Raw genomic sequence first — 25,074 nt, forward strand, 5'->3', positions numbered from 1 at the left:
CACTAACGTTTTGCAACAAAAAATAAATAAAATAATCTTGGACAAGTTCATGTTAGTCCCTCCCTAATATGGTCTGTTTGGTCCCAGGTAACTGGGACTGCGGGCCACAGGCCAATCAGATCTGTCTCTGTGTGACAGCTGCTATATCAGCTCTCTTGTGGACCAATAGAACATACACTTCCCTCAATATATATTTAGACAGTAAAGCTAACATTTTATATTTGTCTCAATACTTTAGCATTTTAGATTGGAGATCAAATTAGGCAACAATACAGAATGTCATATTTTTATTTTAGGGTATTTTCATACAGATCTGTTTCACTGTTTAGAAATTAAAGCACTATATCTAGTGCCCCCAATTGAAGGAGTAAGTATTTGGACAGATTCACTTATAGTGTATTAAAGCAGTCAAAAGTTTAGCATTTGGTCCCTTATTTCTTGCACTCAATGACCCAAGCCCAGCTCAGTTAATCCCTACCATTGTGTTTCTGAGTAGTCATAATACTTCAGCAAATGTACATTATACCAGGGACGTTGGTAGACACAATGTGAGTAACCTAATTTATGTCCATCTAACTGCATGCCTGAATGCCTCTGCTGATCCTACAGCGATTGAATGCGGTAATCATGTGCAGATTAACCAGAGTTATACTGTTAGCACTGAGGCGGTGTGGCCTAGTAGGAAGTCCCTATGTGTGCAGCTCCCCCTGCACTAACGTAAATAACATGAGCATGTCTACAGTGCATTTGGAAAGTATTCAGACCCCTTGACTTTTTCCACATTTTGTTACATTACAGCCTTATTCTACAATTGAGGAAAAAGACAATTTCAAACTTGTTAAGGATAGGGGGCAGTATTTGGAATTTTGCAGGACTGAGGTGGCCAAAGTAAACTGCTTGTTACTCAGGCCCAGAAGCTAGGATATGCATGGTAGTATTGGATAGAAAACACTCGAAAGTTTCTTAAACTGTTAAAATAATGTATGTGAGTATAACAGAACTGATTTGGCAGGCGAAAACCCGAGGACCAATTTTTTTCTGTTGACCTGCCAGCCAATTCCAAGCTTAAGCTAATGAAACCAAAGACTTCCGCCTCCCAAATTGCAGTTCCTATGGCTTCCACTAGATGTCAACAGTCTTTATACATGGTTTCAGGCTTGTATTTTGAAAAACCAACGAGGAATAGTTGTTTATCCTCAGGAAGTCCCATGCCAAAACTAGTCTCATTGCGCGCGTGACCGAGGGAGCACGCTGCGTTCTTTTCCTTTCCTATTGAAAATAGTTCGCTCTGTATGAAATATCGTTTATTTAGATATTAGAGTACCTAATAATGAATTAGAAACGTTGTTTCATTTGTTTGGATAAACTTTACTGGTAACTTTTGGAACTCCTATGTCTGCATTCTGAACGGGTCGATTACTGAACTCAATGACGCCTACTAAACGGACTATTTGGGATATAAATAAGGAATTTATCGAACAAAACGACCATGTTCCTGGGACTCTTGTGATTGTGATCAGAGGAAGATCTTCAAAGGTAAGTCACTTATTTTATTGCTATTTGGGATTTTGTGATGCCTATGCTTGTTTGGATAATATGCTGTTGTGGGGCGCTGACCTCAGATAATCGAATGCTGTGCTTTCGCCGTAAAGCCTTTTTGAAGGCGGTTAGATTGCCAAGATTCTAAGCTAAAGAATCATGTCTGACACTTGTATTATCATGAAGGTTTAATATTACGTTTTCTGTATTTTTAATTTGGCGCTCTGCAATTTCACCGGATGTTGTCGAGGTGGGCTGCTAGCGGGACCCCTGCGCCAGAAAGGTTAATCAATCTACACACAATACCCCATAATGACAAAGCGGAAACAAGTTTTTATACGTTGTTGCAAATGTATTAAAAATAAGGTGTAGGTTCAGGCTGAGGCTCAGAATTAGAAGAATAGTCATCCAAGATGTCATGATTCATTTCTTCCTCATCTGAGTCAAATATTACGAATGTATACATAAAAAACATTGATCACATTTACACAAGTAATCAGTCCCTTTACCCATTACTTTGTTGAAGCACCTTTGGCAGCGATTACAGCCTCTTCTTCTTGGGTATGATGCTACAAGCTTGGCACACCTGTATTTGGGTAGTTTCTCCCATTGTTCTCTGCAGACCCACTCAAGCTCTGTCAGGTTGGAAGGGGAGCGTGGCTGCACAGCTGTTTTCAGGTCTCTCCAGAGATGTTTGATCAGGGTCTGGCTGGGCCGCTCAAGGACATTGAGATCTGTCCCGAAGCCACTCCTGCGTTGCCTTGTCTGTGTGCTTAGTTAGGGTTGTTGTCCTGTTGGAAGGTGAACCTTTGCCCCAGTCTGAGATCCTGAGTGCTCTGGAGCAGGTTTTCATCAAGTATCTCTCTAATTTGCTCTGTTAATCTTTTCCTCGATCCTGACTAGTCTTCCAGTCCCTGCCTCTGAAAAACATCCCCACAGCATGATGCTGCCACCACCATGCTTCACCGTAGGGATGGTGTCAGATGTGATGCTTGGCATTCAGACCAAAGAGTTCAATAGCTGGTTTCATCAGACCAGACAGTCTTGTTTCTCATTGTGTGAGTCCTTTAGGTGCCTTCTGACATATTCCTAGTGGTCTGTCATGTGCCTTATACTGAGGAGTGGCTTCCGTCTGGTCACTCTACCATAAAGGCCTGGTCACTCTACCATAAAGGCCTGATTGGTGGAGTGCTGCAGAGATGGTTGTCCTTCTGGAAGGCCATCTCCACAGAGGAACTCTAGAGCTCTGTCAGTGACCATCAGGTTCTTGGTCACCTCCCCGACCAAGGCCCTTCTACCCCGATTGCTCAGTTTGGCCGGGCGGCCAGCTCTAAGACGAGTCTTGGTTGTTCCAAACTTCTCCCATTTAAGAATGATGGACGCCACTGTGTTCTTGGGGACCTTCAATGCTGCAGACATTTTTTGGTGCCCTTCTCCAGATCTCTACCTCAACACAATCCTGTCTCGGAGCTCCACTGACAATTCTTTTGACCTCATGGCTTGGTTTTTGCTATAACATCCACTGTCTAGTGATGCACCGATATGACATTTTTGGCTGATACCGATGTCCGATAACACATTTTTTACATTTTTGCGGCCTTTCAAGCATTCTAGTACAGTTAAATAGTTAAAACGCACACGGACGAAATGCACACGCACTGCATCTCAGTGCAAGAGGCGTAACTACAGTCCCTGGTTTGAATCCAGGCTCTATCACATCTGGCTGTGATTGGGAGTCCCATAGGGCAGTGCACAATTGTCTCAGCGTCGCCGGGGTAGGCTGTCATTGTAAATAAGAATTTGTTCTTAACTGACTTGCCTAGTTAAACGAAGTTTACACACACACCATATTGACAGAAAAATTATTTTATTGGCATTTACAGTTGAAGTCTGAAGTTTTACATGCACCTTAGCCAAATACATTTAAACTCAGTTTTTCACAGTTCCTGACATCCTAGTAAAAATTCCCTGTCTTATGTCAGTTAGGATCACCACTTTATTTTATGAATGTGAAATGTCAGAATAATAGTTGCGAGTGATTTATTCTCAGCTTTTATTCCTTTCATCACATTCCCAGTTGGTCAGAAGTTTACATACACTCATTTAGTATTTGGTAGCATTGCCTTTAAATTGTTTAACTTGGGTCAAACGTTTTGGGTGGCCTTCCACAAGCTTCCCGCAATAAGTTGGGTGAATTTTAGCCCATTCCTCCTGACAGAGCTCGTGTAACTGAGTCAGGTTTGTAGACCTCCTTGCTCACACACGCTTTTTCAGTTCTGCCCACAAATTTTCAATAGGATTGAGGTCAGGGCTTTGTGATGGCCACTCCAATACCTTGCCTTTGTTGTCCTTAAGCCATTTTGCCACAATTTTGGAAGTATGCTTGTCCATTTGGAAGACCCATTTGCAACCAGGCTTTAACTTCCTGACTGATGTCTTGAGATGTTTCTTCAATATATCCACATCATTTTCCTTCCTCATGAAGCCATCTATTTTGTGAAGTGCACCAGTCCCTCCTGCAGCAAAGCACCCTCACAACATGACGCTGCCACCCCCGTGCTTCACGGTTGGGATGGCGTTTTTCCGCTTACAGGCCACCCCCTTTTCCTCCAAACATAATGATGGTCAGATGGTCAGACCAGAGGACATTTCTCCAAAAAGTACAATCTTTGTCCCCATGTGCAGTTGCAAACCGTAGTCTGTCTTTTTTATAGCGGTTTTGGAGCAGTGGCTTCTTCCTTGCTGAGCGGCCTTTCAGGTTCTGTCGATATAGTGCTCGTTTTACTGTGGATATAGATACTTTTGTACCTGTTTCCTCAGCATCTTCACAAGGTCCTTTGCCGTTGTTCTGGGATTGATTTGCACTTTTCGCACCAAAGTACGTTAATCTCTAGGAGACAGAACGCGTCTCCTTCCTGAACGGTATGACAGCTGCGTGGTCCCATGGTGTTTATACTTGCGTACTATTGTTTGTACAGATGAATGTGCTACCTTCAGGCGTTTGGAAACTGCTCCCGAGGATGATCCAGACTTGTGGAGGTCTACACAGTTTTTGTTCTGAGGTCTTGGCTGATTTCTTTTGATTTTCGCATGATGTCAAGCAAAGAGACACTGAGTTTGAAGTTAGGCCTTGAAATACATCCACAGGTAAACTTCCAATATACTCAAATGATGTCAATTAGCCTATCAGAAGCTTCTAAAGCCATGACATCATTTTCGGGTAATTTTCCAAGTTGTTTAGAGGCACAGTCAACTTAGTGTATGTAAACTTCTGACCCACTGGAATTGTGATATAGGGAATTATAAGTGAAATAATCTGTCTGTAAACAATTGTTGGAAAAATTACTTGTCATGCACAAAGTAGATGTCCTAACCAACTTGCCAAAACTAGAGTTTATTAACGAGAAATGTGTGGAGTGGTTGAAAAACTAGTTTTAATGACCTCTACTTCCACACAATCCCGGATCCGGGAGCACCCCCATCAGTAAAAAGCTGACTAGCATAGCCTAGCATAGCGTCACAAGTAAATACTAGCATCTAAATATAATTAAATCACAAGTCCAAGACACCAGATGAAAGATACACATCTTGTGAATCCAGCCATCATTTCTGATTTTTAAAATGTTTTACAGGGAAGACACTATGTAAATCTATTAGCTAACCACGTTAGCAAAAGACACAACTTTTTTTACTCCACCATTTTTTTCCTGCATAGGTAGCTATCACAAATTCGACCAAATAAAGATATAAATAGCCACTAACCAAGAAACAACTTCATCAGATTACAGTCTGATCACATATTTATTGTATAGCATATGTTTTGTTAGAAAAATGTGCATATTTCAGGTATAAATCATAGTTTACCATTGCAGCCACCATCACAACTCTCACCAAAGCAACTAGAATAACTACAGAGACCATCGTGTATTACCTAAATACTCATCATAAAACATTTCTGAAAAATACACAGCATACAGCAAATGAAAGACAAAGATCTTGTGAATCCAGCCAATATTTCAGATTTTCTAAGTGTTTTACAGCGAAAACACAATATAGCGTTATATTAGCTTACCACAATAGCAAACATCACACCAGCATTGATTCAAGCCAAAAAAAGCGATAACGTATAAACCACCAAAATATATTAATTTTTTCACTGACCTGCTCAGAATTCTTCAGATGACAGTCCTATAACATTACACAATACATATAGAGTTTGTTCGAAAATGTGCATATTTAGCGGCACAAATCGTGGTTATACAATGAGAAAAGTAGCCAATCTGCCAACAAAATGTCGGGAGAAATCTTGGGAGAGGCACCTATTCTAATCATTAACTAATCATAAACTTGACTAAAAAATACAGGTTGAAAGATACATTAGTTCTTAATGCAATCGCTGTGTTATATTTTTTAAATTAACGTTACTACAACATACAGCGTGCGTTAACCTGTTATGGCTGCAAGGGGCAGTATTGAGTAGCCAGATAAAAGATGCCCATTTCAAACGGCCTCATACTCAATTCTTGCTCGTACAATATGCATATTATTATTACTATTGGATAGAAAACACTCTAGTTTCTAAAACCGTTTGAATTATTTCTCTGAGTGAAACAGAACTCCTTCTGCATCACTTTTCCTGACCAGGAAGTGGAATGTCAGAAATCGATGCTCTGTTCAACTTCATGCCTATTTTTTATTTATTTTTTATTTAACCTTTATTTAACCAGGTAGGCAAATTGAGAACACGTTCTCATTTACAATTGCGACCTGGCCAAGATAAAGCAAAGCAGTTCGACACATACAACAACACATAGTTACACATGGAGTAAAAACAAACATATAGTCAATAATACAGTGAAAAAAAATAAGTCTATATACAATGTGAGCAAGTGAGGTGAGATAAGGGAGGTGAAGGCAAACAGATATATGTATAAATAAATAAAATATAAAAAGGCCATGGAGGCGAAGTGAGTACAACACAGCAAGTAAAATAAAAACTAAAAAACACTGGAATGGTTGGTTTGCATTGGAAGAAAGTGCAAAGTAGAGACAGAAATAATGGGGTGCAAAGGAGCAAAATAAATTAATAAATAAATACAGTAGGTAAAAAGAGGTAGTTGTTTGGGCTAAATTGTAGATGGGTTATGTACAGGTGCAGTAATCTATGAGCTGCTCTGACAGCTGGTGCTTAAAGCTAGTGAGGGAGATAGGTGTTTCCAGTTTCAGAGATTTTTGTAGTTCGTTCCAGTCATTGGCAGCAGAGAACTGGAAGGAGAGGCGTCCAAAGGAAGAATTGGTTTTGGGGGTGACTAGAGAGATATACCTGCTGGAGCGCGTGCTACAGGTAGGTGCTGCTATGGTGACCAGCGAGCTGAGATAAGGGGGGACTTTACCTAGCAGGGTCTTGTAGATGACCTGGAACCAGTGGGTTTGGCGACGAGTATGAAGCGAGGGCCAGCCAACGAGAGTGTACAGGTCGCAGTGGTGGGTAGTATATGGGGCTTTGGTGACAAAACGGATGGCACTGTGATAGACTGCATCCAATTTATTGAGTAGGGTTTTGGAGGCTATTTTGTAAATGACATCACCGAAGTCGAGGATTGGTAGGATGGTCAGTTTTACAAGGGTATGTTTGGCAGCATGAGTAAAGGATGCTTTGTTGCGGAATAGGAAGCCAATTCTAGATTTGACTTTGGATTGGAGATGTTTGATGTGGGTCTGGAAGGAGAGTTTACAGTCTAACCAGACACCTAGGTATTTGTAGTTGTCCACATATTCTAAGTCAGAGCCGTCCAAAGTAGTGATGTTGGACAGGCGGGCAGGAGCAGGCAGCGATCGGTTGAAGAGCATGCATTTGGTTTTACTTGTATTTAAGAGCAGTTGGAGGCCACGGAAGGAGAGTTGTATGGCATTGAAGCTCGCCTGAAGGGTTTTTAACACAGTGTCAAAAGAAGGGCCTATACATGGGCGTGATACGTAAGAAACTACATACACTTCATACACCTTCCCCTGGTTGTCAGGGGAAGGTGTCTATCTTCCCCTGACAACCAGGAAATTTCGTGTCTATCTTGGTCTGAGGTGGAATAAAAGCTCTTTGTTTGACGTGACCGTCCATATCCTGTTTCTGGAGCGTGCGAAAGAGGACATGGATATGCCTTCTGTTTAGCTGTCGTTATGAACGACTAACATCTCCGTCTTAGATTTCATTTGATACATGTGACCATATCATCGTAACGTATGTTTTTTCAATATAGTTTAATCAGATTATTGAACATTTTTCGGGAGTTTTGCCGTGTTCCGTTCTGACTTTGTTGACGTTGGAGTGATCCGTGCCACTTGGCAAGTGCCCATGCTAAATGAAGAGGGATATTTGCCGTTCCAGATCAAAACAACGACTGTTCTGGACAAAGGACACCTTGTCCAACATTCTGACGGAAGACCACCAAAAGTAAGAAACATTTTATATCATTTTATGATGCTATTTATAATATCTGTCGTGCATGTGAACTGGTCGCCCAAGTGTTTCTGGTTATTGTGGCTACGCTAATATCACGCTACATTTTGTTTGCGCTATAAAACATTTAATAAATCGAAATATTGTCTGGAATCACAAGATGCCTGTCTTTATGTACACTATGTATTTTTCAGAAATGCTTTATGATGAGTAATTAGGTATTTGACGTTGGTGTCTGTAAATATTATGGCTGCTTTCGGTGCAATTTCTGATTGTAGCTGAAATGTAAACTATGATTTATACCTGAAATATGCACATTTTTCAACAAAAAAACATATGCTATACAATAAATATGTTATCAGACTGTCATCTGATGAGGTTGTTTCTTGGTTAGTGGCTATTTATATCTTTATTTGGCTGAATTTGTGATAGCTACTGATGGAGTCAAAAACTGATGGAGTAAGAATAGTGGTGTCTTTTGCTAACGTGGTTAGCTAATAGATTTACATATTGTGTCTTCCCTGTAAAACATTTAAAAAATCGGACATGTTGGCTTGATTCACAAGATGTGCACCTTTCATCTGGTGTCTTGGACTTGTTAATGTGTGAAAGTTAAATATTTAAAAAAAATATCTTTTGAATTTCGCGCCCTGCACTTGAGCTGGATGTTGTCATAAGTGTACCGGTGTCGGGCTGCAGCCCAAACAGGTTAAAGCGAGACCGCACTGAAATTAATGGCGGATTATGCATTTTACATTTTTCAACAGAACAACGAATTAACAGCATAAATAGTTCTTACTTTTTGATGTGCTTCCATCAGAATCTTGGGGAAGTTGTCCTTTGTCCAAAAGAATCATTGCTCGGTTGTAGAATGTAGTCTTCAACGTTGCAATTAGCAGTAAACATTAGCCATGTGGGCCAGACATACCCAACCCCCTAGAACGTAACACAAATAAATACCCGAAAATCGCAATATACTGACATAAACTGATATAACTTGGTTTAAAATAACAACATTATGATGTCTTTAACGCCTATATCGAATAAAAACAGAGCCGGATATATCCAAGAGCTATAACCGGAGCTTTCTAGTACGTCATGCCAAGGTCCTTCCTGCGTCAGAGCGAAGAGAACAAAGACCGGACCATTCGTTCCCAAGCCATTTATAACCTCTCAGATCTGCCTAGAGACTCCATTTCAAATCTCACTATTCGCTGCCATCCAGGGGAAGGCGTATGCAGTGCATCTCAACCAATAGAAGACAGGCAAATTAATAAACTGACCTGGGAACAGCTTGCAGAATTCAGCATTCTCACATCCACATAGGAAAAAGGCTCCAACTCGAGTTCTGTTTTACTCACAGATATAATTCAAACGGTTTTAGAAACTAGCGTTTTTTTCTATCCAATAGTAATAATAATATGCATATTGTACGAGCAAGAATTGAGTACGAGGCAGTTTAATTTGGGAGCGAAATTATTACAAAATGCAAACAGCACCCCCTATTTTAATGACTCCAACCTTAGTGCATGTAAACTTCCGACTTCAACTGTACGTATTTAGGGGAGTGACAATGGACTTTGGATTGCACATTTTGTATGATATTTTACAAGTAAATGTATGACACGACTAACACTGTGCTTGTGTGCCTGGCATAGAGATGCGTATACAGTGCCTTCAGAAAGTATTCATACCCCTTGACTTATACCACATTTTGTTGTTACAGGCTAAATTTAAAATTAATTAAATTGAGATTGTCTCTCTGTTTATCTCACTGTTCTAATTAATGTTGTGGTGGCAGGCTTATCCCGGTTAGCTGGGATCTGCATGAAGGAGCCGGTCAGCATCCAGGTGGGAGAGAACTCGGAGGTGATCAACGATCTAACTCCGGACCCCACAACAGCCCAGGGCAAATCGGACCGCTTTGCTGTACCCGAAAGGCTGCAGCAGCACATGGTGGTGGTTCCCAGCAAACTAAGGCTGGTCTGCCTGGCAGCCTTCATCCTGTCCAAGTGCAAGGTGAGCACGGTCTGGTATTGGGTGAAGTTTCCCCAAATGCTGATCTGATCTTGGGTCAGTTTTAGCGTTTCTCTCACTAATGATTGAGATTAGGCTTGGGGGATATGAAGGTGGTCTTAGATCTGTGCCTTGGAGAAACTTTTCCCCAGAATGCACAGTCCACATGCAGATAGGTTGATATTTGGGGGTTGGCTATTTTATTGTTCATGTTAAATCGGGGAGCTCAATTAGTCTTACCATTCTGGGAAACTAAGTAGGGATGTTAATCGGTTAGCTTCTGAAAATTACATTTGACCAGTCATTGCTTATTGGTCTGTAGGTTAATTTGCATAATTTAGTGGAATTGAATTGGCCCGTGTGTATTTTCGTTAGTCGTCATGCATCTTATGACACGTGCACAGCATACAGAGCCAAGTTTAAGGAGTGGAATATCCTACCAGCTGTCAGACAACGCGAGATTAGATCCTCAGTGGAGTGAAACTTGCTTTTTGTAAGCCCAGTCACTGCGCAACGATTCTAAATGAAATCGCGTGTTTCTCTCCTGTTTTATTGGTTTTCATAACTTTCTTTCGTTGCCCAGAAAGCCAAAGGCCCAATCTTAGTCATATTACCAATGCATCCTAGTTGTTATAGATTCCCCCTCTTTCTACGTTTCTAACAGAGATTTTCATCTGTCACATATGGAACCGCTCGCATTAGGTATGCTGTTTCAAGTGGTGTTTTCCCCCGAATTGCATTTTGGCAAATGTTTGAATGCTTTTTTATATATATATATTTGTGTTGCTACTGCTTCATTACAGGAGTTACATGTTCAATAATTGGCTATTAAATTTTGACTGATAAGACAATACGCTTGCTTTTGTCGCATGTTTTCATTAAGCTCTTAAGGGAAACTGTCCGGTCCTTGTGTGCACGCCTAGTATCAGAGCGCAAGAGGCGAAGCGAGAGGTTTCACTCTCGCCAAAATCTGTCCATAAAAATGCGTTTCTATGTCGACTGCCTTCCAGCCTTGTAACATTGTTAGGGCGGAGAAATAAGCGTCTCGTCATTATATACAGATCTCTAATAGTATTTTCTGTTGGTCACGTCGTTTACTGTTTAGATTTTTTTTTACTGTTTGTTAACCGGTTAATGAAATTTTGTTATTCGGCAGCAAAAGTGACTGAAATTTGTATCCCTAAAGTAAAGGATATGCACATTGTCCCATTTTATATTATGGCTGTGTTTATCCTCTCTCACCCCTGCAGTTTGAGAAGGGTCACAAGATAATTGTGTTTGTGTCGAGTTGTGAGGCAGTGGAGTTCCTGCTGATCCTTTTCAACGCCGTGCTCTCTGGGCCAAAAGCCAAACAGCAGCCTCCGCTCAGCTTCTTCCGTCTCCACGGCAACATGAAGCAGGAGGTGAGACACTACTTTTTTAACCTACCATGTACCCATGTGACTGTTGCATGGGAGTACAGGACAGTTTTGTTATTTACATTTGTGCTACACAGGCATCACTCCCAGGGCCTTCTCTGGAACAGCAACAGCACAGTCTTTCCAATGAAGCCTGCTTTTAGTCAGGGTCAGAGAGTGGCTATACCGTGCCCTGTGTTACCACTAACCAGCTGGTGTAGTGTGGCAGTCACCAGGCCATGCCCTGTGGCTGTACCCGGGGAGGAGCTGAGGGCTAATGCCCTGCCCAGTGTTCACCCCTGTCCCAGGGCCGCTAATGACAGTCAACGGGGGCTGCCCATATGGCACCTCTGGGGGCGTGGGACTGGAGATGGGCAGTGGGCACAAGCTCTGGTTATATTAAAGCTCTGGATATTAAAGAGGAATGAGTCAGGTGGAAGTATGGACGGCAGAGGCTGTCATCGAGGCTGGATCTACGTCTCAAATGGCACCCTATTCCATATATAGTGCACTGCTTTGATCAAAAGTAGTGCACTATGTTGGGGATAGGATGCCATTTGGGATTCGGACAGAGTTATTATGGATGTGTTTGGTAATAGGAGTGCACAGGCTGGGCCCCTTACAACTGCTCCTGTGACGAGGATGGCAGGTGACACAGCTGTTATTGCACCTAAAACAGATTGTCCTCCACAAATACCCTTTATGGATTTTGGTGTTGTCTTACATGGGCAAATCATTTTTTACCTGTACAAAATTAAACAACAAACTTTATTTTTAACAGGAAAGGACAGATGTTTTCCAAGAGTTCTCTCTCTGCAAGACTGGAATTCTGCTCTGTACGGTAAGCCAGCTCAACGTTTGAGACACTGCCTGGGCCTACATGACGCCGGATTTCTTCCTGCAGGTTGAGGGAAACGGTTAGATTAAATAATGACTGTCGTACCAGATCTAAATTGTGCAGCCCTGGGTCCCAGGCAGCGAGTTGCCTGAGCATCAGCCCCTGTTTGCTGGAAGGAAAATACAGAATATCCCTGCCCTGCGGGAACCAGCCCAGCTTCTCTTTCCATTAGCTTTGGCATTTTGCTAAAAAGTTCCCTAGGCAACTGAGCTTGCCATGGACTTAAACCCAGAACTGTTGCCTCTCAAAATCATTTTCACTTGATTTTGCATGGCCAGTTCTTGTCATCCTTCTTTACACCTCTCTCTCCCTCTGTCTCTCTGTTTCTCACTTCTCCCCCCCATCTCCTTCACTACTTGATTGGTCATTCAATTAAATTGCTTAGTTCCTAGATATTTGTCCTTTGCCATTCGTTTGGACTTGCATTTCTTCAACCAGCCACTGAGGCACACCGTCCCCCGATGTCAAAACAATATCAACAATGACAACTTCATTTTGGGGAAATTAAATGTGTGTGAATGAGAGACCCCTTAATGCTAAATGACAAGGCTGAATAAATAAGTGGATCTAATCCGTCTGACAGGCTGGCATGGCCCAGCACTGGCCTCCATCTGTACTGGCTGGCCAGGCCAGCATCGCTACTACACTCTTCCCCAGGCAGTCCAGTGTGCCCGGCCAATACACGGCTCATCCTGGCCCTGCCACTGGCAACCGAAGGCCCAGAGCTCCATGCAGCATCTTCCCTCTTCCTAGCACTCCAATATCAGTTATTTATTTATATTATGCAGCGTAGCAGGCCACAAACCACAATGGCCTCCCAGACCAATAAAGACAATGGCCTTTTTGAAATGTTATCCCATTTCAAACAAACTCCTGTGCGTGCACACAGTCATCTAGCCCAACTGTGTGTGTTTGTAGGGAGAGACAGTGGTATTTGACCAGGAAAATGTACTTCTTATAGGGCCACTATAAATCTTACCTAAAAGTCAGAGGGTTGGTTTCAGGCTTGCATTGGGAGGTCCACAAACTCACAATCATTATTATAACTTTTTTCTCCAGGATGTTGCAGCACGTGGACTTGACATGCCTCAGGTGACATGGATTGTACAGGTAAAATTCTAATATAAGAACATGACATTTCTGTCCATTGAGGGATTCCAAGTGAAATGTCAGATATTTGTATTTAATTTAGTAATGTGTGTGTCTGTGTGTTTCAGTACAACCCTCCAACCACTCCAGCAGAGTACGTGCACCGCGTCGGGCGAACTGCCCGTATAGGAGCTAAGGGAAGCAGCCTTCTCTTTCTCACCCCTGCTGAAATGTCCTATGTCACTTCCCTGGCAAATCACAATATCAGGTAGGTCTGTAGATGATCACTGAACATCCCTTCTCTAACCCGTGTGCCCATGTTCACAACCTTTTTATGGTTGTGTGACACATCTCCACACAGTCTGTCTGCGTCTCCAACTTTAAAGTTAGTCTTATTTGTACTTTTCTATGCTCCATACAAGACCGTGAAACACTTTTCTCTCCCTGTACTGTTCTCATACACGTGGTCTCTATTGGTTTACTTTGCGCGCGCACACACACACACACTAATGCTTCATTCCTAAGCTCTGTGTAGCCCGGCTGAATCGTCTGGGCTGATCAATCTCTGTGAAGGGGAGCACTGACAGCCACTGAGCAGAGCCAGCCAGAGCTGTCACCCTCTATGGTCATGTGCTCACCCTCTGCTCACAACGTCATTTACCACAAGCCACATGACAGCCTGCTGCTAGGGTGGAGGTGGGCGGGGGGGCATTGACCCTCCTGCCGACCCCACAGTTTGGGAACCACTGTGCTATAGGTTTATTAAAAGGGTTTAGGACGAGGGAGTAAGACATCCGGAGAAATCCAATAGAAAGTCATACTACAAAAGTCTCACTACTTTGCGTCTTTAGAACAAGCACCCGTTTGAGGCTAAATCACAATGTTTCCCCAAATGTACTTACTTGGTAGTTTTTTGAAAGCAGTCCACAGTGGAACTCAGGGTGTCTGGGGTGTATTCACTAGGAAGCAAACGTAACCATAGGGGCCTAAAAATGGAATGGACCTACCTGAATTTGTCCAATAAGAAACTCTTGTTTTTCAAAATGTTTTCTGCATCAAAACGGTTTGCTACGGTTTGCACAGTGCACTAATGAATACACTCCTGTTGTCAACTGTTCCTCCAGCCTGTCCGAGATGAAGATGGAGTTGATTCTGTCAACGCTAATGCTGGACGACCGCTTCAAAGTCAGGGGAAAGTATGACGGCAAGGTGAGGGAGCAACAAACTCAACACATTTTATACTTATATGACTATATTCAGCTTTCACCAATGTTAAAAGTGCTTTCCTTCTGGTCAGTTCAATCCACATAACCTGTGTGTGTCTGTAGAAGTCTTCCGGGGCTCTGGAGCAGGAGGTGCAGGAAAGAGCAACTGTCCTACAGACGGAGTTTGAGGACGTTGTCCATAACGATAATGACTCTGTCCAAGCAGCCAAGAGAGGTGTGTTAAATTTGTTTAAAATTTGCACACAAGAAAAGACAAAGCAATAAGATGAGAGTTTAAAGACAAAGGAAAACTGCAGGAGAGTAGAAAAAAGATGGGAAAGTATGGCACCTCCCCCTTTCCAATTTTAAAACAGAACCCTAACATTGAAGAAAAACAAATAGTTGGGAATAACACAAAGAAAAATAACAGATTTAAGCACATGGGTTTAAAAAAAAAAAAAAAAATCACGTGCATATCACCATAAGTGCGTAATCACCATGCGTTACAAACCAACTTCACCCAACATTGCTGGGTTAAAAGGACAAAAAAAATGAAAAATTATGTTTAAATGGTCGTTGAAATTAGAGTGTATATAGCAGGAAAGTTTGGGTACAGAATCAAAAGAACGGCTTCCTCACTAACAGTTTGTCTTGGTGACTGGTTTAAACTCCTGTTTTGTGGTCCTCGTTTTAGTGACGTTCACGCAGCGCTTTCCTCTGTTGCTTTAGCCTTGCAGTCGTTCCTACGGGCGTACACTGCCTACCCGTCCAACATGAAGCACATCTTCCATATCAAAGCCCTGCACCTGGGCCACGCCGCCAAGAGCTTCGGCCTGAGGGACGCCCCACAGGGCCTGGTCACCGCCGCTGCCAAGGGCTCCAACAAAGACAAGGGACAGGCCAAGAACAAGAGGTGAGCCTAAACACTGCGGCACTGCTAGCATTACTTAACTGTCTGTCACTTTTTTACTGTCATTCATACAGCATCTTTTTTTTTTTTTATGTAAAAATCTGTTTAGCATGTATGTATGTACAGTTGAAGTCGGAAGTTTACATACACCTTATCCAAATACATTAAACTCAGTTTTTCATAATTCCTGACATTTAATCCCAGTAAAAAATTCCCGGTTTTAGGTCAGTTAGGATCACCACTTTATTTTAAGAATGTGAAATGTCATAATAATTGCAGAGAAATATTTTTTTCAGCTTTTATTTCTTTCATCACATTGCCATTGGGTCAGAAGTTTACATACTCAAGTAGAATTTGGTACCATTGTCTTAAAATTGTTTGACTTGGGTCAAATGTTTCAGGTAGCCTTCCACAAGCTTCCCACAATAAGTTGCGTGAATTCCTCCTGACAGAGCTGGTGTAACTTAGTCAGGTTTGTAGGCCTCCTTGCTCACACACGCTTTTTCATTTCTGCCCACAAATGTTCTATGGGGTTGAGGTCAGGGCTTTGTGATGACCACTCCAATACCTTGACTTTGTTGTCCTTAAGCCATTTTGCCACAACTTTGGAAGTATGCTTGGGGTCATTGTCCATTTGGAAGACCCATTTGTGACCAAGCTTTAACTTCCTAACTGACGTCTTGTGATGTTGCTTCAATATATCCACATCATTTTCCCTCCCTCATGATGCCATCTATTTTGTGAAGTGTGCCAGTCCCTTCTGCAGCAAAGCACCCCCACAACATGATGATGCCACCCCCGTGCTTCATGGTTGGGATGGTGTTCTTCGGCTTGCAAGCTTCCCCCTTTTCCCTCCAAACATAATCATGGTCATTATGGCCAAACAGTTCTATTTTTGTTTCATCAGACCAGAGGACATTTCTCCAAAAAGTACAATCTTTGTCCCCATGTGCAGGCTTTTTTATGGTGGTTTGGGAGCAGTGGCTTCTCCCTTGCTGAGCGGCCTTTCAGGTTATGTCGATATAGGACTCATTTTACAGTGGATATAGATACTTTTGTACCGGTTTCCTACAGCATCTTCATAAGGTCCTTTGCTGTTGTTCTGGAATTTGCACTTTTCGCACCAAAGTACATTAATCTCTAGGAGACAGAACGCGTTCTCCTTCCTGAGCGGTATGATGGCTGCGTGGTCCCATGGTGTTTATACTTGCGTACGATTGTTTGTACAGATGAATGTGATACCTTCAGGCGTTTGGAAATTGCTCCCAAGGATGAACCAGACTTGTGGAGGTCTACAATTTTTTTTATGCGTTTTGGCTGATTGATTTTCCCATGATGTCAAGCAAAGAGGCACTGAGTTTGAAGGTAGGCCTTGAAATACATCCACGGGTACATCTCCAATTGACCCAAATTATGTAAACTAGCCTATCAGAAGCTTCTAAAGCATTTTCTGGAATTTTCCAAGCTGTTTAAATGCACAGACAACTTAGTGTATGTAAACTTCTGACCCACTGGAATTGTGATACAGTGAAATAATCGGTCTGTAAACAATTGTTGGAAAAATTACTTGTTATGCACAAATTAGATATCCTAACCAACTTGCCAAAACTATAGTTTGTTCACAAGAAATTTGTGGAGTGGTTGAAAAACGAGATTAGTGACTACAACCTAAGTGTATGTAAACTTCCGACTTCAACTGTATGTGTGTGTGTGCAGTGGAGGAAGCTGCCTCTTTTTGCTTTTGAAATAGCAGCCATAGCGAGCTGCCGTTCCTGTCCCTCTGGGTGTAGAGGAGTGGCTGTATGTCTAGACCCCTAGAGGACGATCCGTATGGCCAGGCGTGGCCGTTGCTAGGGGTGTCTGACACTGGACCTGCCTCCACTCATCTCTGCTCTCACACAGCTATTAGTGGTCATCTGAGGGATCCCCCTGAGGCCCAGCACTCAGGTTCTGGCCTGACTGGCTTCTGGCTGGCTGCTTGGCCTGGACTCGCCCCCGAGACAGACGCAGGCAGCGCAGCACAGCCGGAGAGAGGGAAAGAGGGTCAGCTCAGCAGGGTGCCCTAGTGCTCATTAGCCTGCTGATTGTGGGAGACATGTTAGTATATTCTGCGCTGCTTGGACTGATTTGCGTGGGCTCTCACTTCTACAGCGAGCTAGCAGCTAGCACCTGCTATAGATTAATGCAGTCTGACTGACGTTCAGCTCAGTGGAACTTGGTTCATTTGGTTTCGGTGAGCTAGGTTTGTAAAACGATTCCTTGACCATCACCGTGATGTAAGAGTGTGGTTCATGTTGGTTCATGTGGTTCCTGTGTGTGTCCCAAGTGGCACCTTATTCCCTATATAGTACACTACTTTTGACCAGGGTCCTGGGCCTCGTTTCCCAAAGCCTTCACAGCATTCAGATCATTGTTAGAACCGTCTTACCATCGGTTGTGTCCTAACCACAATTATTACTAAAGTTGCACTTGAAAACATTTGTTATTTTCCGATTGCCTTAGATGCTTTTTTGCCCTTCCCAGTCACTTTATACACAGAAGAGCTCAGCTAAAAACAGAATTAAGAGTTTTCTGTCGCGCTGTGACCGCCGATAACTTCAGAACGAAGTAGACTACAAATACAACGTTGTCAATTTCTTTGCAATTGTTACGAACAAGTAAAGAATAAAATTGTTTGAAGTGAAAATAGAGATGACTGCAAAAGATAAATGGGCTACGTATGCCTGTATATTAAAATCACATTGAAGTCAATTGTATGTTCATTCAATTGCATTCTATTTGCCAGTACTAGGCTGTTTGTCATTTTTGGCTCAATATATTTCATGATGTGTAATGTGCCATCTTGATTTAGTGTATTATTATAGAGTAAGCATTTATAATGTTTTCTTACAGACCGAATAAAACATTTATTAAATTGAGATTTTGTCACTGGCCTACACACAATACCCCATAATGTCAGAGTGGAATAATATTTTAAGAAATGTCTTGAGTCAGGTATTTAAACCCTTTGTTTTGACAAGCCTAAATAAGTTCAGTAGTAAAAAAGTGCTTAAAACTTCTTATGGCTGCAATCCCGGTAACGGGATCGATATGACAACAGCCAGTGAAAGTGCAGGGCGCCAAATTCAAACAGAAATAATTAAAATTCCTCAAACATACATGTATCTTATACCATTTTAAAGGTGATCTTGTTGTTAATCCCACCAAAGTGTCCGATTTCAAATAAGCTTTTCAGCAAAAGCACCACAAACGATTGTTAGGTCACCACCAACTCAAAGAAAAACACAGCCATTTTTCCAGCCAAAGAGAGGAGTCACAAAAAGCACAAATAGAGATAACATTAATCACTAACCATATGATGATCTTCATCAGATGACACTCATAGGACTTCATGTTACACAATACATATGTCTTGTTCGATTAAGTTCATATTTATATCCAAAAACCTCTATTTACATTGGCGCCATGTTCAGAAATGCCTCCAAAATATCCAGAGAAATTGCATAACAGAAATACTCATCATAAACTTTGATGAAAGATACATGTTTTACATAGAATTAAAGATACACTAGTTCGGGCCTCCCGGGTGGCGCAGTGGTCTAGGGCACTGCATCGCAGTGCTAACTGCGCCACCAGAGTCTCTGGGTTCGCGCCCAGGCTCTGTCGCAGCCGGCCGCAACCGGGAGGTCCGTGGGGCGACGCACAATTGGCATAGCGTCGTCCGGGTTAGGGAGGGTTTGGCCGGTAGGGATATCCTTGTCTCATCGCGCTCCAGCGACTCCTGTGGCGGGCCGGGCGCAGTGCGTGCTAACCAAGGGGGCCAGGTACACGGTGTTTCCTCCGACACATTGGTGCGGCTGGCTTCCGGGTTGGAGGCGCGCTGTGTTAAGAAGCAGTGCGGCTTGGTTGGGTTGTGCTTCGGAGGACGCATGGCTTTCGACCTTCGTCTCTCCCGAGTCCGTACGGGAGTTGTAGCGATGAGACAAGATAGTAATTACTAGCGATTGGATACCACGAAAATTGGGGAGAAAATGGGATAAAATTTAACTAAATAAATAAAATTAAAATAAAGATACCGTAATTTCCGGACTATAAGCCGCTACTTTTTTCCCACGCTATGAACCTTGCGCTTTATACAATGACGCGGCTAATTTATGGATTTTTCCCGCTTTCACACATTCATGCCGCCAAAAAACTGAGCACCGTCACATAATGTGACGTAACTCGAGCGCGCTCAAACTTTCCATCATTCTGATTACGGTAGTCATTTTGTCACCCTCATCATGGCAAAGACACGGAGAAATGCATATGATGCAGCTTTCAATTTGAAGGCGATCGATCTGGCTGTTGGAAAAGGAAATAGTGCTGCTGCACGGGAGCCTTAATGAGTCGATGATAAGACGTTGGAAACAGCAGCGTGAGAAACTGACTTAGTGCAAAAAGACAACAAAAGTTTTCAGAGGAAAGAAAAGCAGATGGCCCGAACTAGAAAATGAGGCTTGGATGAGTTTGCCTCCGGATGAAAGTGAGAAGAGCGCAATGAAAACGATCCAACATCGGATGAAGCAATTCTGAGGCTATTCAACTCCGACACCAAAGGAGATGACTTCAGTGGTTTCAGTGCACAGGAGGAAGATAGTGACCAAGGACTTTCTTGGTAGGCTATTGTTTACTGCTATTTAAAAAAAAAAAAAATAATAAATAAATGTTACAAGCCTGTTTCGTTAAAGCCTATTTATTTTTGTTAAAAGCCGTGTTTCGTTAAAGCCTATTTATTTTTGTTACAAGCCGTGTTTCGTTTAAAGGCTGTGTAAAGTTCATTTGTTTCAATGTACCGGTAGGCACCTGCGGCTTATAGACACGTGCGGCTTATTTATGTACAAAAAAAAAATACAAATTAAATTCAGTGGGTGCGGCTTATATTCAGGTGCGCTTAATAGTCCAGCAATTACGGTACACTAGTTCTTAATGTAATCGCTGTGTCAGATTTCAAAAAGCTTTACGGCATAACACAATATTCAATCATCTGAAAACAGCGTTCAGCCACAAAAGCAAGCCATACAGTTACCCGCCCAAATTGTGCAGTCAACAAAACTCATAAAAAGCATTATAAATCTTCACTTTGCTGATCTTCGTCGGAATGCACTCCCAGGACTCCCACTTCCACAAGAAATGTTCGTTTTTTTCGGTAATGTCCATAATTTGTCCAAATAGCTATTTTTGTCATGTGTTTGGTATACAAATCCAACGTCAGGGAAGCGCGTTCACTAAAACCTGACGAAATGTCCAAAAGTTCCTTAACATTCTGTAGAAACATGTCAAACGATGTATTGAATCAATCTTTAGAATGTTTTTAACATAAAGCTTGAATAACGTTCCAACCGGAGAATTACATTGACTTCAGATGAGCGATGGAACGGAGCTCCCTCATGTGATCCCGCATGGTCAAAGAATGGTCACCTCATGGCAGACCTGACTAATTCTCCTCTCATCCGGCCCCCCTTCACAGTAGAGTCATCAGACAAAGTTCTACAGACTGTTGACATCTAGTGGAAGCCGTGATTTCAATGGGAGCTTGGTTGAAAATCTACCAGACTCAGAATTTCCACTTCTTGTTTGTCGTCAGAGTGTTTTCTATACAAATATACTAATAATATGCATATATTAGCAACCGGGACTGAGTAGCAGGCAGTTTTACTCTGGGCACGCTTTTCATCCAAACGTGAAAATGCTGCCCCCTATCCCAAACAAGTTAAGTAAGTGCAACACAGGGTGCATTCGCCAATTCATTGAAGGCTTTGGCTTGCTTTTATAAAGCAGGTCCTACGTGTTTGCTGAAATGTTCGTAATGTGGCTCGAACACTTTCATGAGGTGCTGAAACCCCTATTCTCAACCACCAAGAATCGGCGCATATCCGCAGCTATAAACCAAAGACTGTAAAAAATATATAAACACAGCCTACATATCGCTGTTTAGTTTGGCCCAGTCAGAATCGCCTGGCAAGGGCTGTTTGAATGCAGAGGGGATGAGATGTTATTTCTTTGCGTTTCCGTCTTGCTCTGGTATACTGGGGTGATGTTGGTGTAAATGTCAACATATTTGAGGTTTTGGCAGCGGCATAAGCTATTCTCGTTGAGCATGGTTCATACTGTTAATGTTTCATCCACAACTTTCTGTCCATTGCCGTTGTGATCTACTGGGAAGCAGAATATTTCCCAAGCTGGAGATTTGAAACAATTGACGATCCTCCAATTCTGGTTTATCGACCCCACCTCTGCGCCTCACAAAAGGACAGTTTGAAATGTGCCAATTATGATTAGAATTTTGATTACAACGTGCTAGTTTTAATGAATATCCTGAAATGTTAGGTTTTTTCCACCAGATTTACTCAGAGGCATACAATGCAGCATAGGCATAGCCTATAGGCCTAGTGTTTTTATTTTGTAAAATGTTTCATTGTGTGTTCATTCGGATTCACAGTGCGGACCGAACAGAGGTCCCTGTACGGAACTGTTCAGTACGAATACATGTACCGTTACATCCCTAGTATTTTGTAGATTATAATTAGGTCAATCGAATAGAATAGCCAGGCCTTTTCATTCACAGTTGGTGATTACATAACTATGCATCGTTCGCTCCAGCCTTGTTCATCAACTCAGCCATTCTCCCCCTTTTCTCCCTCGTGATACTTAATTTATTTAATCTGTTATGTGTGAAATTTGTTTAGGTTCAGTTTTGAGGCAATTATCGGGGTGATTATCAACTGGGCACGGCACATACCACTGTCAGAAGAAGGAGCAGAGCAGGCACTACTGTCGAAAAGGAGGGGCAATGGATGAAATCCATTTTTTAAAATTTGTTTATGCCATTCGGTCCTAAAGCTGGTTAAAACTCCAGTTTGTAATATTATGATTCTAACAGTTTGTTAAATTAAATAAAAGCAGGTGTAGATCTTACAGTGAAATGCTTACTTACAAGCCCTTAACCAACAATTTTAAGAAATAAAAGTAACAAATTAAGAGCAGCAGTAAAATAACAATAGCGAGGCTATAGAAAGGCGGTACCGATACAGAGTCAATGTGCGGGGGCACCGGTTAGTCGAGGTAATTAAGGTAATATATACATGTAGGTAGAGTTAAGTGACTTATGCATAGATAATAACAGAGTAGCAGCAGTGTAAAATAGTGAAGAGGGGGTGCAAGTGGGGGGCAAGTTGAGCTGGCCCATCGGCAAATTTGATGGTGTTTGAGTCATGCCTGGCCATGCAGTCATGAGTGAACAGGGAGTACTGGAGGGGACTGAGCACGCACCCCTGAGGGGCCCCCATGTTGAGGATCAGCGTGGCGGATGTTTTGTTCCCTACCCTTACCACCTGGGGACGCCCGTCAGGAAGTCCAGGATCCAGTTGCAGAGGCAGGTGTTTAGTCCCAGGGTCCTTAGCTTACTGATGAGCTTTGAGGGCACTGTGATGTTGTAATGCTGAGCTGTAGTCAATGAATAGTATTCTCACATTGGTGTTCCTTTTGTCCAGGTGGGAAAGGGCCGTGTTGAGTGCAATAGAGATTGCATCTGTGGATCTGTTGGGGCAGTATGCAAATTGGAGTGGGTCTAGGGTTTCTGGGATAATGGTGTTGATGTGAGGCATGACCAGCCTTTCAAAGCACTTGAATATACGTGCTTATAGTTCGTCCAATTTATTATCCAGCGATTGTACGTTGGCCAATAGTACCGATGGCAACAGCAGATTAGCCACTCGTCGGTTGATCCTCACAAGGCACCCCGATCTCTTTCCACGATATATTTTCCGTCTCTTTCTCCTGCAAATTACGGTGATGAGGACCTGTTCAGGTGTTTGGAATAAATCCCTCTCGTCCAACTCATTAAAGATAAATTCATTGTCCAGTTCAAGGTGACTAATCGCTGTTCTGATATCCAGAAGCTCTTTTTGATCATGTGAGATGGTAGCAGCAACATTATGTACAAAATAAGTGACTAACAATGTGAATAACTAAATAAAATAGCACGGTTGTTGAAGAGCCCATAAAACGGCAGACATATTCTCCTGCTCCATCTGTCCCATTTTTATATAGACTTATTTAGAAAAAGTCAACGACGAAGGGGGGCATGACTTTAAAAATGGCAGACTAATAATATTTTTTAATTCACGAGCAGTCCAAATGACTGTTCTAGTGTTAATGACCTCACTGGCTGCTGTCCTTAACAGCTAGGTTAATTATCGGCCAGTACCCCTAATGAATAAAGCCTGCGTGAAACAGTATCGGACACTCCTCTCTACAGTTTTACTATGCTCACAGACACACACTTACACAGCGACACTCACTGTTTTAACCCCAGCCTAGACATCATCCATATGGCCTGTCTGATGGTTGGTTCAGCTTTGAATGTGTTACCACTGCTCTCGTGTTCACACACACCCAGTCTCACTGATTTGATAACAGCTATTGGCTCTTTCTAACAGACTCCCTCGTTCTCCTAGTGTCTCTCTCAGGACCCCTCTGGCCCTATACAGTGCACTAGTTTGACCAGAGCCCTATGGGCCCTGGTGAAAATTGGTGAACTGTATAGGGAATAGGGTGCCATTTGGAAAGCATCCTGGGACAGTGTTTTTTTTTTTTGGTTCTCCGGCCACCTGTCAGTAGAGACTTCATTACAGGTGTGGTATGGCTGCGGTGTTGCACTGTCCTTGTCCAGGCAAGTCCTCTCTCTAATTGCCTGAATAGTCCAGCAACAAACATACAAACACATACACAAAGCCTTCTGAGGCACATCTCACACACACTCCCTACTCCCTCTGGTGTAAACTCTAGCTAGACTTCACACAGCTAAGGGTGTTAAGAATACATGGAGACCACCTTTCATTGTTTATTTACATTGCCGTTTCTGGTGGTGAGGCTGAGGTTGCACTAGGACTTGCCTGAGGGGGTTATTTTGTCCCTTGTGCTTACGATGTTCTTTGTCCTTTGGTAACAAACAGACGGCAAACAATTAAACAAACAAGAGCTGACTATAAAATAGCAGTATATTTAGACTGTGCCCCATATCCTACATTCCTTATCTTTCCAGTCATTGTGAATGTTATTTGGTCCAACTTTCGGAATTGTTTGAATTAACATTTTGAAAAGCTAGGTAGTTGATTTTATGTATTTTTTAAGAGCCATCACTGAAAAGGAATTGGTTACAACTTTCATTGCAATTTCAAAGAAACTGATCTAGAAAATGGTAGTCGAGGCGGGTTGATGTACTTCAATAACAATCGTCTGTGAGGGGGAGAGGCGAAGGGGCGAAGGCATGCATATGCGCTGGGGTGGGTTTGAGGGGGGGGGGGGATTCTCCGCTAAGTATTGAACTTTTGACGGATGCCAGATCCGGCAGTGAGAGTGATGCATTCAGTCTGTCTATGAGAGATTAATCTACACACAATGTAAACATAAATGGTACCGTAGATCTCATGATACAATGGGATGCATGAGATAACGAGCAGCATTATTTCCTGTGATTTAGACACATCACGATTTCACAGGTGCGTCCTTCACATTTCGGAAGG

The 25,074-nt window shown here is 42.4% G+C and overlaps 1 protein-coding gene across 1 annotated transcript in view; it reads left to right on the forward strand.

The window, feature by feature from the left end:
* Window positions 1–25,074, forward strand: part of ddx31 (DEAD (Asp-Glu-Ala-Asp) box polypeptide 31) — a 51,865-nt gene that overhangs the window by 14,484 nt on the left and 12,307 nt on the right. The window contains exons 12-19 of the mRNA XM_055920531.1: window positions 9,795–10,012; window positions 11,260–11,412; window positions 12,188–12,247; window positions 13,364–13,414; window positions 13,522–13,661; window positions 14,518–14,602; window positions 14,722–14,833; window positions 15,328–15,511. Coding sequence (XP_055776506.1) covers window positions 9,795–10,012; window positions 11,260–11,412; window positions 12,188–12,247; window positions 13,364–13,414; window positions 13,522–13,661; window positions 14,518–14,602; window positions 14,722–14,833; window positions 15,328–15,511 — 1,003 coding nt within the window. The remainder of the gene's footprint in view (window positions 1–9,794; window positions 10,013–11,259; window positions 11,413–12,187; window positions 12,248–13,363; window positions 13,415–13,521; window positions 13,662–14,517; window positions 14,603–14,721; window positions 14,834–15,327; window positions 15,512–25,074) is intronic.

Source organism: Salvelinus fontinalis, chromosome 4 (assembly GCF_029448725.1).
Source record: "Salvelinus fontinalis isolate EN_2023a chromosome 4, ASM2944872v1, whole genome shotgun sequence".
In the NCBI taxonomy this organism is placed as follows: Eukaryota; Metazoa; Chordata; class Actinopteri; order Salmoniformes; family Salmonidae; genus Salvelinus; species Salvelinus fontinalis.